We start from the raw sequence: 14797 nt of genomic DNA, 5'->3' as shown, positions 1-14797 counted from the left end.
GCATCGCTGGGGCTACACTATCTGAACCTTAGTTTAGATGTAGGAGGCCCACAGACGGCACGTGCAGTGTCTGTACACTCACGCGAGAGTCAATACAAAGTCAGTAGGAATCTCAAAGTTAGATTTAAAAGGATTTAGGACACTTCCGGTCTAGCTAGGAGGATACAACTAAAAACCTAGATTCTTGGATAGTCAATACCCCTGGGAGCACCAAAGTACTCGTGTTACCTCACCCACGGACGGCGGGTGCATAGGTGTGAAGATGTGTCGGGTTTCGTCGTTGATTCCTATGGAGCCTTGGAAGAAGATGCTGCAGGCGACCAGGAGGAAGACGTCCGGGTGGATCCAATGGTGGATCGAAGATGAAGAGGACCTGAAAGCAGAGGGGACAGAGTCTAGGTCACTAGCCAGTGATTGGGTGGATCCAGGAAGGAACCAGACGATGTCGAGGAACAATCAGGTGCCGTCTTCAAGCTTGTCTTTGCAGCCACACGGACCAGGAGGCGGACGACGACGACCAGGTGCTGGAGAGTAGCTGTCCCACGAAGGTTCTCGCAGATGGAGGGGTCAACTGCCAGATTGGAGCCAACAAGCCTAAGCAAAGGCAACCCACGCAGGATACACAAAAGGCTTCTGGTGCAGACCAGCAAGGTCTGAGGTACTTCACCTTTGCAGGGAAGCAAGGGACAGTCTGGAGCAACCAGACCAGCGATGGATTTCAAAAAAGGTTGTCACAGGGCTACTAGCCAACGGGACAGCAACCGGACAATGCGTCTAGCAGAACACAAGCAGAAGGGCCCCACGCAGAACTCGTGGAGTGTGGAGGGCTGGTCTTCGGTGCAGGTGGAGCTCGGTTTCGGGGTTTCTCAATCACCAGTGCACAGCTTCGAGGATGCCTCAGGAGCTGCACTGTTAGCAAGTTGCAGGCTTTCCAAGATGTCTGGTCCCACGTGTCTCGTCGCTTCCACTGAGCTCAGCTATGCTGCAGTCGTGAAGAAAGGGTCAGAGGTCTGGCAATCTGGGTCTTGTCAGGCTCTGTGCTCAGGTTCCGGAAGGAACGGGGACAAAGCAAGCCGTGGATTTGCTGGATGGTGCCTGGTTGCCAAGGGTGGTCACTCCTTGGCCACAAGGGAGATTCTTCAGTCTTCAGCAGAACGTCTAAGGTCCAGAGTTTCGTGTCAAGTTCCGATTCAGGATTAATCTAATGTCTAAGGACACAGCTCCTACTTTTATACAACTAAAAGTGGCTAGATTAGTTTCTAGGTCCCTCCTATGGGTGTGACCAGGAAGGGGGGGGGGGTCGTTACACCCCCTATCCTTTGCTCAGTTTCGCGCCAGAGCTGGAGTGCCCCAGCAACCGGTTTGAACTGGGGTATGCATGAAGCACCTAGTGTGCTTCAGGCAGTGTCTCAATCTATTCAGCCCTCCCTGTCCCAATGCACATCCTCCTGTCTGGGGTGGTGCTCGCACCTCCCCAAGCAGAAAACCTATTGTCCAAACCTCCGTAACTGGAAGAACTCCCATGAGCAGGAGGTCAGACTTGTGTTGGTGGCAGCAATGTCCATTTTGTGACGCTGGGGCTCTGGTTAACCTTAACCGGAATCGTTGGACTTAACATGTCTTCTCCATCTAGAAGGGTGAAATGCTACCCCCGTCGCAAGAATTGGCGAGGGGGTAGTATTCCAAAGCGTATGACACCTTACAAGACATGTTTGGATAAAGAGAACCAAAGTTAGCATTAACCGCGAGGATTAAAATGCACTTAAGAGTATATGGTATGGCAATATCATAGAACAGCTTTAAGGACATGGTTCCAAAAGCTGCAGACATTCTCAGCTCATGCTAGAGCACCATCTCACACATAACCAAGCACTCTGCCTCCAGGATTGTTAGGGCCTGCTATAGGAGTGACTTATAGGTTACTATGTGTCTATATATAGGTAGGTATAGGGATACAATACCTAAGCAAGGGGTGATTACACGACCTTGCCCCAGCTGAGTGATCAGCCAGTTGTGTCAGTTTGGATGGCCAGCCAGGGGTGGCATAATACATGCTGCAGCCCCTGGTAGGCCTTGGATGCACCTATGCCCTGGGTACCTACAGTACACTGTACAGGGGCTCATAAGGTGACCCAATATCCAATTGGAGATGTACCTAAAGTACATGGAGTCCGTTTTACAGTGTGAACAGATAGTTGGCCCTGGATCCTGCTAATCAGGGCTCCGGGCTAAGTCGAAAACCAGCTAAATACTAGGCAAAAATTCTGGGGTAACCATAGTCCGGTATCCACCTTCCTACAGTCCCCATCCTCAAGATGGCCGGAGCCCGGAGTGGTGCTTCACCTCGCCTCTCCCACCGGAGGGGTGGAGTTGGTACAGGCTGGCACACTCCTCTTTCCTGAGGTAAGGTTTCCCCCGATAGTGGGAGTCAGAACTGGTGGGGGCCAGTTGCTGAGTACAGCAAGTGGCATGGAGAAGCTCACAAAGGCTGCATGCCTTGGAAGCTTCCCCCTGCCCATCCTGGAGGAGGAGGCCTAGCACATCGCCCAGGATGTGCATTGTTGCAGGCCCAGGAGAGCGGGGGGCTCTCCACCCAGGGATCCAGCAACATTTCTGCTGTGTGGCAGCCTCTCAGACAAGACGTGGATTGTAGGTTAGGTTTCAGGAGGCATCTCTAAGATGCCTTCTGTAGTGCATTTTACATTAAATCCCACACTGGCGTCAGTGTGGGTTTAATGTGCTGAGAAGTTTCATATCAAATTTGTCAGTCTTCAGTATAGCCATTATGGTGCTATGGAGTTCGTAATGACAACCCCCCAGCACCATATACTCTTAATGGCAGCACTGCACACAGTGTCCAGGAATGGTCCTGGGTACTGCAGGGGCACAGGGCTCCTGCACCTGTGCCCACACCACTGGCATAGGGCATCCAGCTAGAGGTCAGACTGATGTATGCCAGGGCAGTGGGTTTGTGGGCATGGCACACAGGGATGTGTAACACAAACAGAAAACTGCCTGAAAACGACGCACTTTTCACACACCCCACGGGGGCATGTGAAAAGTGCGTCGTTTTCAGGCAGTTTTCTGTTTGTGTTTCATATTATGTCACTGACCTGAGCCGGTCAGATTAAACGACAGCACCTAAAAAGATAATAGCACTAAATTCGATTCTCTAAAAACAGGAGTGCAGAGTGTCAATTCCAAAATACACAGGGATGTGTGCCATGTCGTCTTTGTTTAGTTCTGCACCAGGATGTGTGCGTGTCAGGGTGCAGGGCCCGTAAGGGTGGCACAATAAGTGCTGCAGCCCTTAGGGGTCTTCTCTGGTCACCATGCCCTGGGTACCTAGAGTACCATTTACTAGGGGCTGACAGGTGGCCAGAGATGCCAATTGGGTTTTAGCCTTAAATACAGTTTTAGGTAAGGAACACAGGCCCTGGGCACCAGATTGGCAGGAGCACAGGGCACACTCAGTCAAAGTACATCAGCAATTCAGCACAAAGTGAGGGCATACCATGCAAGAAAGATGGGACTTTCTCACACCCAAGAAACATCGTAAGATCTGGACATGGTGGGCGACATATTGAGGGCGACATATTGAGGAATTGACTTGCGCCCCGCCCGAAGAGGATCCATGAGTGCCACCCTCTGATCCCTGATGTGCATCACCCTATACTACATCATATGGGTGTATTATTGCGCTTTTAGGATGTATTTTTTTACTCGGATGAATCATGTGCTGTATTATGGAGATTAACAACTGTCTCCATTATGGTTGTATTATTGTTTTACCTGCATGTTTGGCAGGTATTGTTCGTGATCATAAAAATAGTTACCGATGCTAATATTATCCTTATGCTCACACAGGTCCTTGTAGGGCTTAAGCCCGCTATATTGTAAAATAACCAAATAAAATGTGTTCTAAAAAAAAAAAAAAATTGTATTTTGTACCTCGTTTAAAACCAGATACCCTGAGCCAGGCATGTCTGCGTAGCAAAACACTGGTATTTACTGCGCGGGACGCGGTGTGTGCTGCGTTGAGCGCGCAGTTGATGGTTGTATTAGTGATTACTTTGCCTTCCTGTAGAAGGTCATTGGCTTTATCCTTCTATTGCTGAGGTAGATGTTGAATGAGCTTTTCCAGCTCATCCCAATGAGCCACGTCATACCTTGCCAGAAGTGCTTGTGTGTTCACTATTTCCAGGAGTTTGCATCTTGAGACGCCATACGTTTGCCTGATGAGTCTAATAATATAGATTCATTGTCAGGAGGTGGTGTGTCACCTGACAGAGAGTTTGCTCTTTTGCGTGCATTGGCTACAACCAGGGAACCCTTGATGTATATGGGGTCAGTGGGAGCTGCCTTGTATTTCTTATCTATTCTGGGGTTAAGAACCCTAGCTCAAACTGGGTCTTTGAACTCCTCAGGGACGTGTCTAAATAGACCTTTAAGCATTGGCAAGACATGAGCAGATGTATGTGGTTGTTCAAAGGTTTCTAGAAGAAAATCCTCTTCTACAGGGTCGGAGTCTAGTTTGACTCCATGGTATGAGCGGTCCAATTAATTAGTTGGGCAAAACCCACATTGTCGTTTTGAGGGGTAGAAATCCGGATCATTATTTAGATCAGGATCCGTATTATAGTCATGCCATGGGTCTAGTTCCTGTGGTGGATCATCAAGATCCTAAGTGTCAAATGGTACCATATCTTCATCTTCTTGCCCATCCCCATGTGCATCATCACTATCCTCTGGTTGTGGAAAATGTGGTGGAAAAATGAGTAAACTTAGGTTAATTGATGGTGGGGTGAAGGTGGTTGTGAAGTATTAGTAGCCATGTGTAATTTCTTTAGAGGAACTGGTGCCTGTGGCAAATGTTCTGGTTTTCTCTTTGTAGGTAGCTTCGTTACTATATGACGAGTCTTTGGATGGATTAAGATGGTGGATTGCTGGATAGTTTTCTTTGGTGTGGAAGATTTCTCCTTGGAAACTGGTTTTGGCTGTTTAGTGACACGTTCGTTATAGAAGCTTTCCCTGGCTCCGAGATCTTCGGTGCGGGTTCTTTCGGCTCCGGAGGTGTTTGTTAAGGAGGCTTAGTTATGAGAGGCTTGTACCAATGTTTTCGGCTCTGAAATTTTCTTTGACAAAGTCTTTTCTGTGTGCTTCGGTGCAGAGTTCTTGTCCAGGTGCTTCCTCCCGAGGATATGTGCAGCTGCTTCAGTGGCAAGGGTTCTTATACCAGTTTCAGTGCTGACGGAGAAGGGCGCAGCATCTCGGGCAACTTAGCTTTCGGTGACGAAGATGGCTTTTCAGGACCGGTTGATTGGCACGAGCCGGGTCCGGAGGAGGGGCGTGCAAAGTTTTTGTATGGTGTGGACCTGAGCCCGAAGGAGAAGGTGTCACCGGAGCCTTTGTTATGGGGTTGGATAAAGCAGGGGTCTCGGTACTCACGTCCCTTTGAGCTGGGTGAGGTCATCTTCGGCGTCGGAGACGTATGCTTCAGAGTCCGGGACCAGTTCTTCCTGTTCTGGTTCCGGAAGGCTACGGGGACCTGGATGGAAGAGGTCTGGAATGGAACCTGTGCCTCTGGACTTCTCGTGGCATCGAGCTAGACGATCCCAGACGGTTTTCTTGGACTTTAAGGATAGACAAACCTCACAGTCGTCCTCTCGATGTTCTGGAGAGAGGCACAGTTTACAAACAGGATGGAGGTCGGAGTGTGGGAATTTAGCACCACATCGGGGACACTTCTTAAAAGGAGTCCGTTCCATCGACGTCAGTCTTTACCAGTGCGGGTAGGCCCAACGGCCTGCGTCGAAGTTCACAGATGTCAAAGTTTTTCGAGAACGCCGTCGAGGGTGCACGTCGAAAGGTACACGATCGAGACAATACCGTTGGTTAGCTGTTATTGCACATCAAAAGGAACTTCGACAATGACGGGGAGCGCAGCAAGTCACATCCGAACCAGATGGCCTAAAAAAACAATCCAACAATGGAGCCGAAGCCCATGCGCACTGTCAACCAAAGGAGGAGTCCCCAACCTTGTGACTACAAGACTTCTTCGAAGACAAAAACAACATGCAAACATTGGAGCCCAACAACAGATGGCGATCAGATGCAAAAGTGTACAATCTGCAGCTCGCTCATATGCCTCGGACATGATATTCCCAATGAAACATCCATATTGAAAATAAAGGAGACTAAAAAATGTGTCATAAAAAGGATACTCTTGCGAGAACCGAAAAAGTAATACAAGTGATTAATAAATTAAATTTAAACATAGTTCGGAATAGTATACCCCCTCAGAATTAGTAGAACATTTAGGAAGTGTGTGTGAGTATGCACACTAAGAAAGCAGTAGGACCAAAAAAATGAAAAAATTAACCAGAATGAGTTACCAGAAGCAATATCAATTCTGCAACTAAAGATGTAAATGATTCCTTCTTTTGGGCTTAAGTAGTAATTACTGAGTGAATCATTCAGGGATAAGACTGTTGTCCTTGGATATAAAGAAGGAAAGAATACATACAAAAAGGTTGGTTTAGGGATTAGAATTATTGAAGAAGCGCTGTATTGGAATGGAATCCCAAACCAGCAGTAACAGGCACCTTAAACCATAACTGATGTGCTATGCAATTAAAAACATTAAAAATGCTTAAGAGAAAAATTATAACGCAAGCACAAGAAGGGTGCATTAACCACCTTTCGGTTAATGAAGCATTCGTAAAATTGATATTCCAAGATATTAAACGGTCCACAGGAGGTGGGGGGAATTTCTGCCCAATCTTTTTTGGGAAATAACCACATTGTTCTAAACCTGCTGAACAAAATGAAGAAAATACATTAAGACAACCAACCTTTTTGCCTTTGCTTGTGGTAAGTCTTGTCCCTCAAGAGAGACAATCTGTGTAAAAGTTTGATGGTACCTAGTAAAAACTGTTAAGGTCCACTATCAAAAACAAGATGAGACAAAGTGGTCCAGTACTATACAGACCTAGGCCCAATTACGAGTGAAGGCGTCATTTATCATCCTTGACTAATAATGAAACCACAGGGTACATTACTTATCAGGTGCAATAAATAACACCAATTACGATTTCATGGGGAAAACCATGCCAATTTCAGTTTAAGACACCCAAAATACACATGTTCTGGTTAATACCGTATGTTTCCCCCTGTTAACTTTCGGCAGGTTTGGCAGGCTGAAGGTTATCTAAATATTCCTCAATTACGAATAAAGTACCAAGTCACTCCAACAAGGAAAGAGTGTCTGTCACGACAAATGTAAAAATGTAAAAATGTCGACTAAAACAATCTCACACGTCATTACTGGGCTAAAATGTCATCCATCATTCGAACCACAATTAAAACAAATGTTAAGAATGAAGCTATAATCAGGATGTGTGGCAGTATGCAGAAATGATACATAACTACTCTGTTAAATTATTGACATTTACACATTCAATAAACGTATTGAGGAGTAAGAGCGACAGTATTAAAATGAATAAATGAAATGTGTTAACTAAAATCAACTAAAATGCCAATCACAGAGTGATTGAAGCACAGTAAGTCAGCTCATGTCATGGCAATAGCAGAAAAGGATACTTTGGTACTTCCCAGCCTTCTGTGAGTTGGGGGTTTTCATTTAGTAAAGGCTGTCCTAGCTTATCAAGACAGAAATTGGTAAAGTACAGCACGCTTCCTACCACCTGCAGACAAAGCAAAACGGGCAATTAAAAATTGCATTCAATTGTTCAATGTGAACTGATTAGCATTTCTTGTATGAGATTAGGGCTTGTCCTGGACTAGAAAACCAAATGTCTCCTAAAAGCTGAGGGCAAGATACACAACATTCGTAACATACACTGGTCTCCATCTACTTCATTGTCTAAGGGACGCAAGGGGCAATGGTTCTGAAAGAGCAAGTAGGTATCAGGGCACCTGAGGCGCAAACTTAACTGGCACACCAAGGTACAGCAGGATTTCCTTAGGTCTTCAGAAAAGGCAGACTTGCTCAGACACAGTAACATGAATAGTTCTAGTTTCAGTATGTTGGAGATTCTTTCAGTGGTAAGGGAGTGTCCTAATCTGAAAATAAAATCTCTAGTTTTTTTGAGGTCCAGTATTTAGTATTTTGAATCAAAGTTACAATCACTAGCTTTAAACTGAGATTAACAAGAGTATTACAAGTGTGTCTTGGACCCCTTTATGTCATTTGCTGTGAAGACCATCATCCACAGCATGTAAAACTTATCACAAGGCAGTCGCTCAGTTGGAGTATTAATTCCTCAGTATCTACGGGACAAAGGAAACCATCTATTTACAAAACTTCACTTCTCTTGTTATAAGTCTTCTTTCAATAGTAACTGGTCTTGATTTACTTTTAACAATGAAAAGCTCCATTGGCCTCCACTTAATTTACAGCCTTGCTTTCAGGAAGGCGAGGGGATGTTTACCCAGAAAGAGCCAAACCCCAACCACAGGGTCACAGACGTCCCACCCTCCCAAGACCTCTAACAGACTCTGCACCTTCTACCGCAAGATCAAGACCATCTATGACAACTTTGACACCCAGGACCACCCCAGGGTGCCAGCAACTACCACAACCGACGGTGACCCCCCCCTTAGACTCTGCACAGCTGTCCCTACTCACCACAAACACCATAAAGACCATAAAAAGCATCTAGTCCGGAGAACCTTCAGAACGCTGCCCATACAGCACACAGCCGCCACCGCACCTGAGGTATGCTGAACCATCAACTGCTCCCTTAAGACCACCACCTTCCCTGACAACTGGAGACATGCCAAGATCAACCCCCTCCTGAGAAACCTTCTGCAGACCAGACAGACCGCAAGAACTTCAGGCCCATCTCCCTGCTCCCCTTCCCAGCCAAAGTCATCAAAAAAGCCATCAACGCCCAACTTGCTAACTTTATCGAAACCAACCATGGCCTGGACATCTCTCAATACAGATTCCGAAGCAGTCATAGCACTGAGACCGCCCTCCTCGCCGCCACCAACTTACACTCCCTCCTCGACCAGGGCAAAACCACAGCCCTCGTCCTACTGGACATCTCGGCGCCCTTTTCCCACCGCACCCTAGCCACAAGACTCCACGACGCGGGTATCCAAAACTAGGCCCTCAACTGGATCCGCTCCTTTCTCACCGGCAGAACACAACAGGTTAGACTTCCACCATACCTCTCAAAACAGACGGATCAGCTGTGGAGTATCCCAGGGCCCCTTTCTCAGCCCCACCCTCTTCAAAGCCTACCACGGGCACAACAAAGTCTCATACGCAAACTACACCCAGCTGATCCTCTTCCCTCACCAAAGAACCCACTGTCGCCAGGAACAACTTCCATGAAGGAAAGAAATCAGTCAACACCAGGATGAAGGACAGTTGCCTGAAGCTCCACTCGGACAAAATAGAAATCTTAATCTTGGGAACCTTCCACTCCGCTTAGAACAACTCCTGGTGACGCTCTGCTCTAGGAAGTGCCCTGCTCCCACGAACCATACACGAAACCTTGGCATTGTACTCTACTCCTCGCTCACCATGGACTGCCAGATAAACAGTCTCTTCGGCCTTCTATAACACACTCAGTCTGCTTCGAAAGATCTTCCAAAAGATCCCCACTGAATCCAGGAAGACAGTCACCCATTACCTCATCAGCAGCAGACTAGATTAGGCCAATGCACTCTATGCCGGCGTCACCCAGAAACTCCTCGGCAGACTCCAGAATATCCCCAACATCGCAACAAGACTAATCCTTAACATCCCCAGTCACAGTCACATCACTCAACACCTCCACGACCTCCACTGACTCCTAGTCTACATAAAATAACCTTCAAACTCCTCACCCACGCAGACAAGGCCCTTCACAATGCCAGACCCACAAACCTGAACCACCACCTCACATTCCACGCACCCAACAGACAACTCGGCTCGGCCCAGCTTTACCTGGCTACTGTCCCACGGATCCGCATGACTAGAATCGGAGGAATGTCATTCTCCTACCTCGACTACAAGACATGGAACACCCTGCCCACCTACCTCAGGAAACGAATAGTTTCTTACCTGTCGGTGTAGTTTTGCAGCTTGATGATCTTTCTGGATTCACTATGCTGTGCATATTCCGCGGTCTTGTGGTTGGGTCCGGATTCGTAGTCTGTTCTCTTTTTTTTTTTTTTTTGTGGCCCAGGTGGGCGTCGGCGTCACCCTTCCTTGGGTGTATTTCCGGTGACGTCGGCATGCTTCCTGCGGAAGCTCCCATCCCTGGGCGCCATCTTCGGATTCTTTTTTTCGTGTTTCCTTCGTTTCCGAAGTGATGGCAATGTTCTATGTAGGTGATTTTTCCTTAACCGCCTTGTATGTAAAATCCATTTTATCTCTTCATCTTCTTTTTTTTTTTTTTGACCACCCCTTTTCTCGCCAGCCTCATCTTTCTGGCGGAGGTGGGTGGGTTCGCTAGTGAATCCAGAAAGATCATCAAGCTGCAAAACTACACCGACAGGTAAGAAACTATTGTTTTGCAGCGTGAATCTTTCTGGATTCACTATGCGGTGCATAGATTTTGTAGCGGTTTCTCATTTCCGTGGCGGCTGGGTGGAAGATGAGTTCTGGTGTCTGAATATGTGCTGGAGCACCTTTTGTCCGACTTGCGCTTCCTTGTTCATCTGCACATCCACGCAGTAGTGTTTTGTGAACGTGTGCACTGAAGCCCATGTTGCCGCCAGGCATATGTCTTGTATGGGCGTGTTAGCCAGGAAGGCTATTGTGGCCCCCTTCTTCCTAGTGGAGTGTGCACGCACTCCCTCGTCTAGTTCCTGTCCTGCCCTGTTGTGGCAGAGCTGAATCGTCTGTGCTATCCATCGTGCAATAGTGTTCTTCGTTACTGCTTTGCCCATGTAACTGTTGGCGAATGACACAAAGAACTGCTTCGTTTTTCTGTGCTCCTTTGTCCTTTCAATGTAATGCATGACCGCCCTTCTGGCGTCTAAGGTGTGCAGAGCTCGCTCAGCGCTATTGGTTGGTTTTTGGAAAAAACTCGGTATCTGTATGGACTGGTTCATGTGGAACCTGGAGACCACCTTCGGCATGAAGTGTGGGTCCGTCCTCATCACAACCCTATCACTATGTATTTGTATGTAGGGTTCCTGTAGCGTCAGCGCTTGTAGTTCGCTTACTCTGCGTAATGACGTTATAGCAACTAGGAAGGCTGTTTTCATGGTTAGCATCTTTAAGGAGGCCCTGTGCAGTGGTTCAAAGGGCTCCTTCATGAGTTCCGTGAGAACTACGTTCAAGTTCCATGCTGGTGGTGGCACCCGCTTGGGCGGTGCGATCCTCTTCGCTCCTTCCAGGAACCTCTTGACAACCTGGGATGTGAAGAAGCTCCTGCCCATCTCACCCCTTGTGTAGGCTACTATAGCCGCTAAGTGAACCCTCAAGGAGGATGAACTGAGTTTTTTGTCCAGCAAGTGTGTCAGGTATCGCAGCACTGTGGAGTCTTTCTTCATTTTCTTGTGAAGTTGTTCACGTTTGCACCACATCGTGTATCTTTTCCATTTTGCGACATAGCACCGCCGTGTGCTCGGCCTCCGTGCCTCCCGAAGGACCCTGAGGGTGCTCTCTGGCAGTCTCAAATGTGCAAACTCTATGTCCTCAGGAGCCATGCTACTAGGCTCATGGTCTCTGGCTCTGGGTGCAGCACCTCTCCGTTCTGCATGGAGAGCAGGTCCTTTATTCTGCCGAATCTGTGGGGTGCACTCTGTGACATCTCCATGATCTGCGAGTACCATGTCTGCCTCGCCCACTGTGGCGCGACCAGTATCAGGGTCATCTTGCTCGCTCTGCACTTGCTCAGTACTCGGTGTATCAGTGGTATCGGGGGAAAAGCGTAGGCAAATGTCCCGGACCAATCTATCCATAGGGCATTCCCAAGGGACCCCTTTTCGGGTAGTCTGGATGCGAAGTACTGGCATTTCGCATTCTGGCGTGTTGCAAACAGGTCCACTGATGGCGTTCCCCACCTGTTGAATACCCACCTCGTTTCCTGAGCATTGAGCTCCCACTCGTGGGATGCCGATGTCTGTCTGCTCAGCCAGTCTGCCTGAATGTTCTCCTTCCCTGGTAGGTGTATGGCTAGCAGGTCTATCTGTAGAGGGATGGCCCATCTCCATATCTCCTGTGCCAGTGTTGAAAGCGTTGTTGACTGTGTTCCACCCTGCTTGTTGATGTAGAACATCGCCGTGGTGTTGTCTGTCTGCAGTAACACCCTTTGCTTGTACAGTCTTGTCTGGAAGGCTTTCAGTGCAAGGAAGATTGTCTTCAATTCTAGGTAATTGATATGCTTTGTCGCATCTGCTGGCGTCCACAGTCCTCTCACTTTGAGCTCCTCCATGTGAGCGCCCCATCCCTTCAGGGATGCGTCTGTGGTGATGGTCACTGTCGGAGTTGGGGGTGTTAGAGGCTTTCCCCTTGTTAGGTTCTCCATGGTCCACCATGTCATCTCCCTTTGCACTGCGTGCGTCACCACCACAAGATCCTCCCAACTGCCTGACGCCTGTGACCACTGTTCCTGGAGCCATTCCTGCATGGGTCTCATGTGTAGCCGCACATTCGGCACCAGGTGGATGCATGATGCCATCATCCCCATGATCTTGCTCGCCGTCCTCGCTGTCCGAGCTTGCCCCTTCCGGTAGAGGCGAGTTTCCTTGACCAGCGCCCTTGCTCTCTTCTCGCTGGGGAACACCTTGGCCTGCACGGTGTTGATCACTGCCCCCAGGAAGGTCTTCACTTGCTCCGGTTCCATTGACGATTTTTCCCAATGGACGGAGAACCCCAGGTTTATGAGCGTGCTCGTCACTGTCTGTGCGTGGTGTTTGCACCTTTGGTACGAACTCGCCTTCACCAACCAGTCGTCTAGATAAGGGTATACGTGTATCCCCTGTCTTCGTAGGTGTGCAGCAACTGCTGCGAGGCACTTCGTGAATACCCTTGGTGCTGATTTGAGTCCGAAGGCCAGCGTTGTGAACTGGTAGTGGCCTCCCCCGATTGTGAACCTGAGCATATGTTTGTGCTTTTTGTTCATCGGTATGTGCAAGTAGGCGTCCTTGAGGTCTATCGTGACCATGAAATCTCCGACCTGCAGTTGCGGTAGCACCTCCTGCAGGGAGGTCATTTTGAATTTCTGTGTTCTTATGAATTTGTTGAGGAACCTCAGGTCTAGGATGGGCCTCATCTTGTCGTCTACCTTTGGTACCAGGAAGTACGTCGAGTAGACTCCCTTGTTCCTTTCCTTGAATGGGACTTGCTCTATGGCCTGCTTTTGCAGAAGTTCCTTTACTTCTTCCTGAAGCCTCGCCAGCTGGTCTCCTGCTGGCGGTCTTCCCCTTGGTTTCCTGCTTGTTGGCCTTTTCTCCAATTCCAGGCAATACCCGAATTGGATGATGTTTAGGATCCATTTGTCTGATGTGATTTCTCTCCATTCCTGGAGGTAAAATTGCAATCTTCCTCCCACTGGTGTCATGTGGTCGTAGGTGTTTTGATTGTCCCGACCCCTTGGTACGTGGTGCCCCCCCGGGTCCTTTCTGTGGCTGGGCACCCAGAGTTCTGTGGAGTCACTTCGAGGAGGGCTGCTGCCCCCCTCTCCTATTCTGGCCACGTCCGTTTCTTCCTCGAAAGGACTGACCTCTTGGTTGGTACTGCCAGGACTGTTTCTGCTGACCTTGCTGTCCCTGTGAGTCTGCCTGGTGCGTTTGCTGGAAAACCTTGTGTGATGTACCTGGTTGGTTTCCACCTCTCCCGCCGGGCCTCCGTGACGGGGTGCCTCTTCTGTTGCCTCTGAACTGCAACGCCCCCATAGACCTTGCCGTCTCATTATCTTTCTTGAGCTGGCTGAGTTTCTCGTCCACAGTTGCCCCGAAGAGCGTGTCGCCGTTGAACGGTGTGTTGAGGATACTGTGTTGCACCTCGGGTTTGAACCCTGAAATCCTGAGCCAGGCGTGTCTCCTTTCCGTGACACCCATCATCATCAGCCTGCTGGCGGTGTCTGCCCCGTCCAGGGCCGTCTTAAGGCAAGAATTTGCCGCATTTTTCCCCTCTTCGACCAACATCTCGGCCTTCTGCCTGGCCTCCTGGGGTAGGTCCTTCACCAAGTGCCCCAGGCCGTCCATGATCTGGTACATGTGCCTGTTTAGAAGAGCGTTGGAGTTAGCCATGCGCCAGTGGGTCGCAGCATTCCGTTCGATCCTTCTGCCCACCAGATCCATCCTCTTGCTCTCCTTATCCGGTGGTGGGCCCCGAGGTAGTGGATACGTTGGCCCTCTTCCTAGCCGTGGCCGTGATAATGGAGTCTGCGGAGACCTCGCCTCGAATGTAGGCCGGGTCCTTCGTGGAGTGTTTGTATTTTTTCTCTGTTCTAGGGGTTACCGCCTTGCATGTTGCGGGCTCCTTGAATGCTTCTTGTCCTTGAGCCAAGACGCTCTCGAGCATTGGGAGGAACTGGCTCCTTGTCTGTGTTGGGAGCAAAGTCTCGAGCAGGAAGTCTGCTTTCTGCTTCTCCTCGTCGAGCTTTAACCTAAATGCCGCTGCGGCAGATTGTATCGCCGAATTGTATGCCCCGATGTCGTCAGGCGGCGAGGGCCTCGAGGGGTATGTGTCGACCGCCTCCTCCGGGCTCTCGGTGTCGATATCCAGGTAATCCTCCTCGATGGGGTCAGAGGTGGCCGACTCGGCGTCCAACCTACTGCCCTCCTCCTCGTCATAGCCGTAATCCTCGTAGGGATTCTCCTCATC

At 49.0% G+C, this 14797-nt stretch overlaps 1 protein-coding gene across 4 annotated transcripts in view; it reads right to left on the bottom strand.

Moving 5' to 3' along the window:
- Positions 1-14797, bottom strand: part of ZCCHC8 (zinc finger CCHC-type containing 8) — a 331099-nt gene that overhangs the window by 172712 nt on the left and 143590 nt on the right. For all 4 annotated transcript variants that reach the window (XM_086942951.1, XM_086942950.1, XM_086942949.1 and 1 more), the window contains exons 6-7: positions 7603-7706; positions 6855-6923 (exon numbers count right to left, since the gene is read on the bottom strand). In XM_086942951.1, coding sequence (XP_086799077.1) covers positions 6855-6923; positions 7603-7706 — 173 coding nt within the window. The remainder of the gene's footprint in view (positions 1-6854; positions 6924-7602; positions 7707-14797) is intronic.

This window comes from Lissotriton vulgaris, chromosome 11 (assembly GCF_964263255.1).
Source record: "Lissotriton vulgaris chromosome 11, aLisVul1.2, whole genome shotgun sequence".
NCBI lineage: Eukaryota > Metazoa > Chordata > Amphibia > Caudata > Salamandridae > Lissotriton > Lissotriton vulgaris.
The sequence above is the reverse complement of the archived record's forward strand: the minus strand, read 5'-3'. Positions and strand labels throughout refer to the sequence as shown.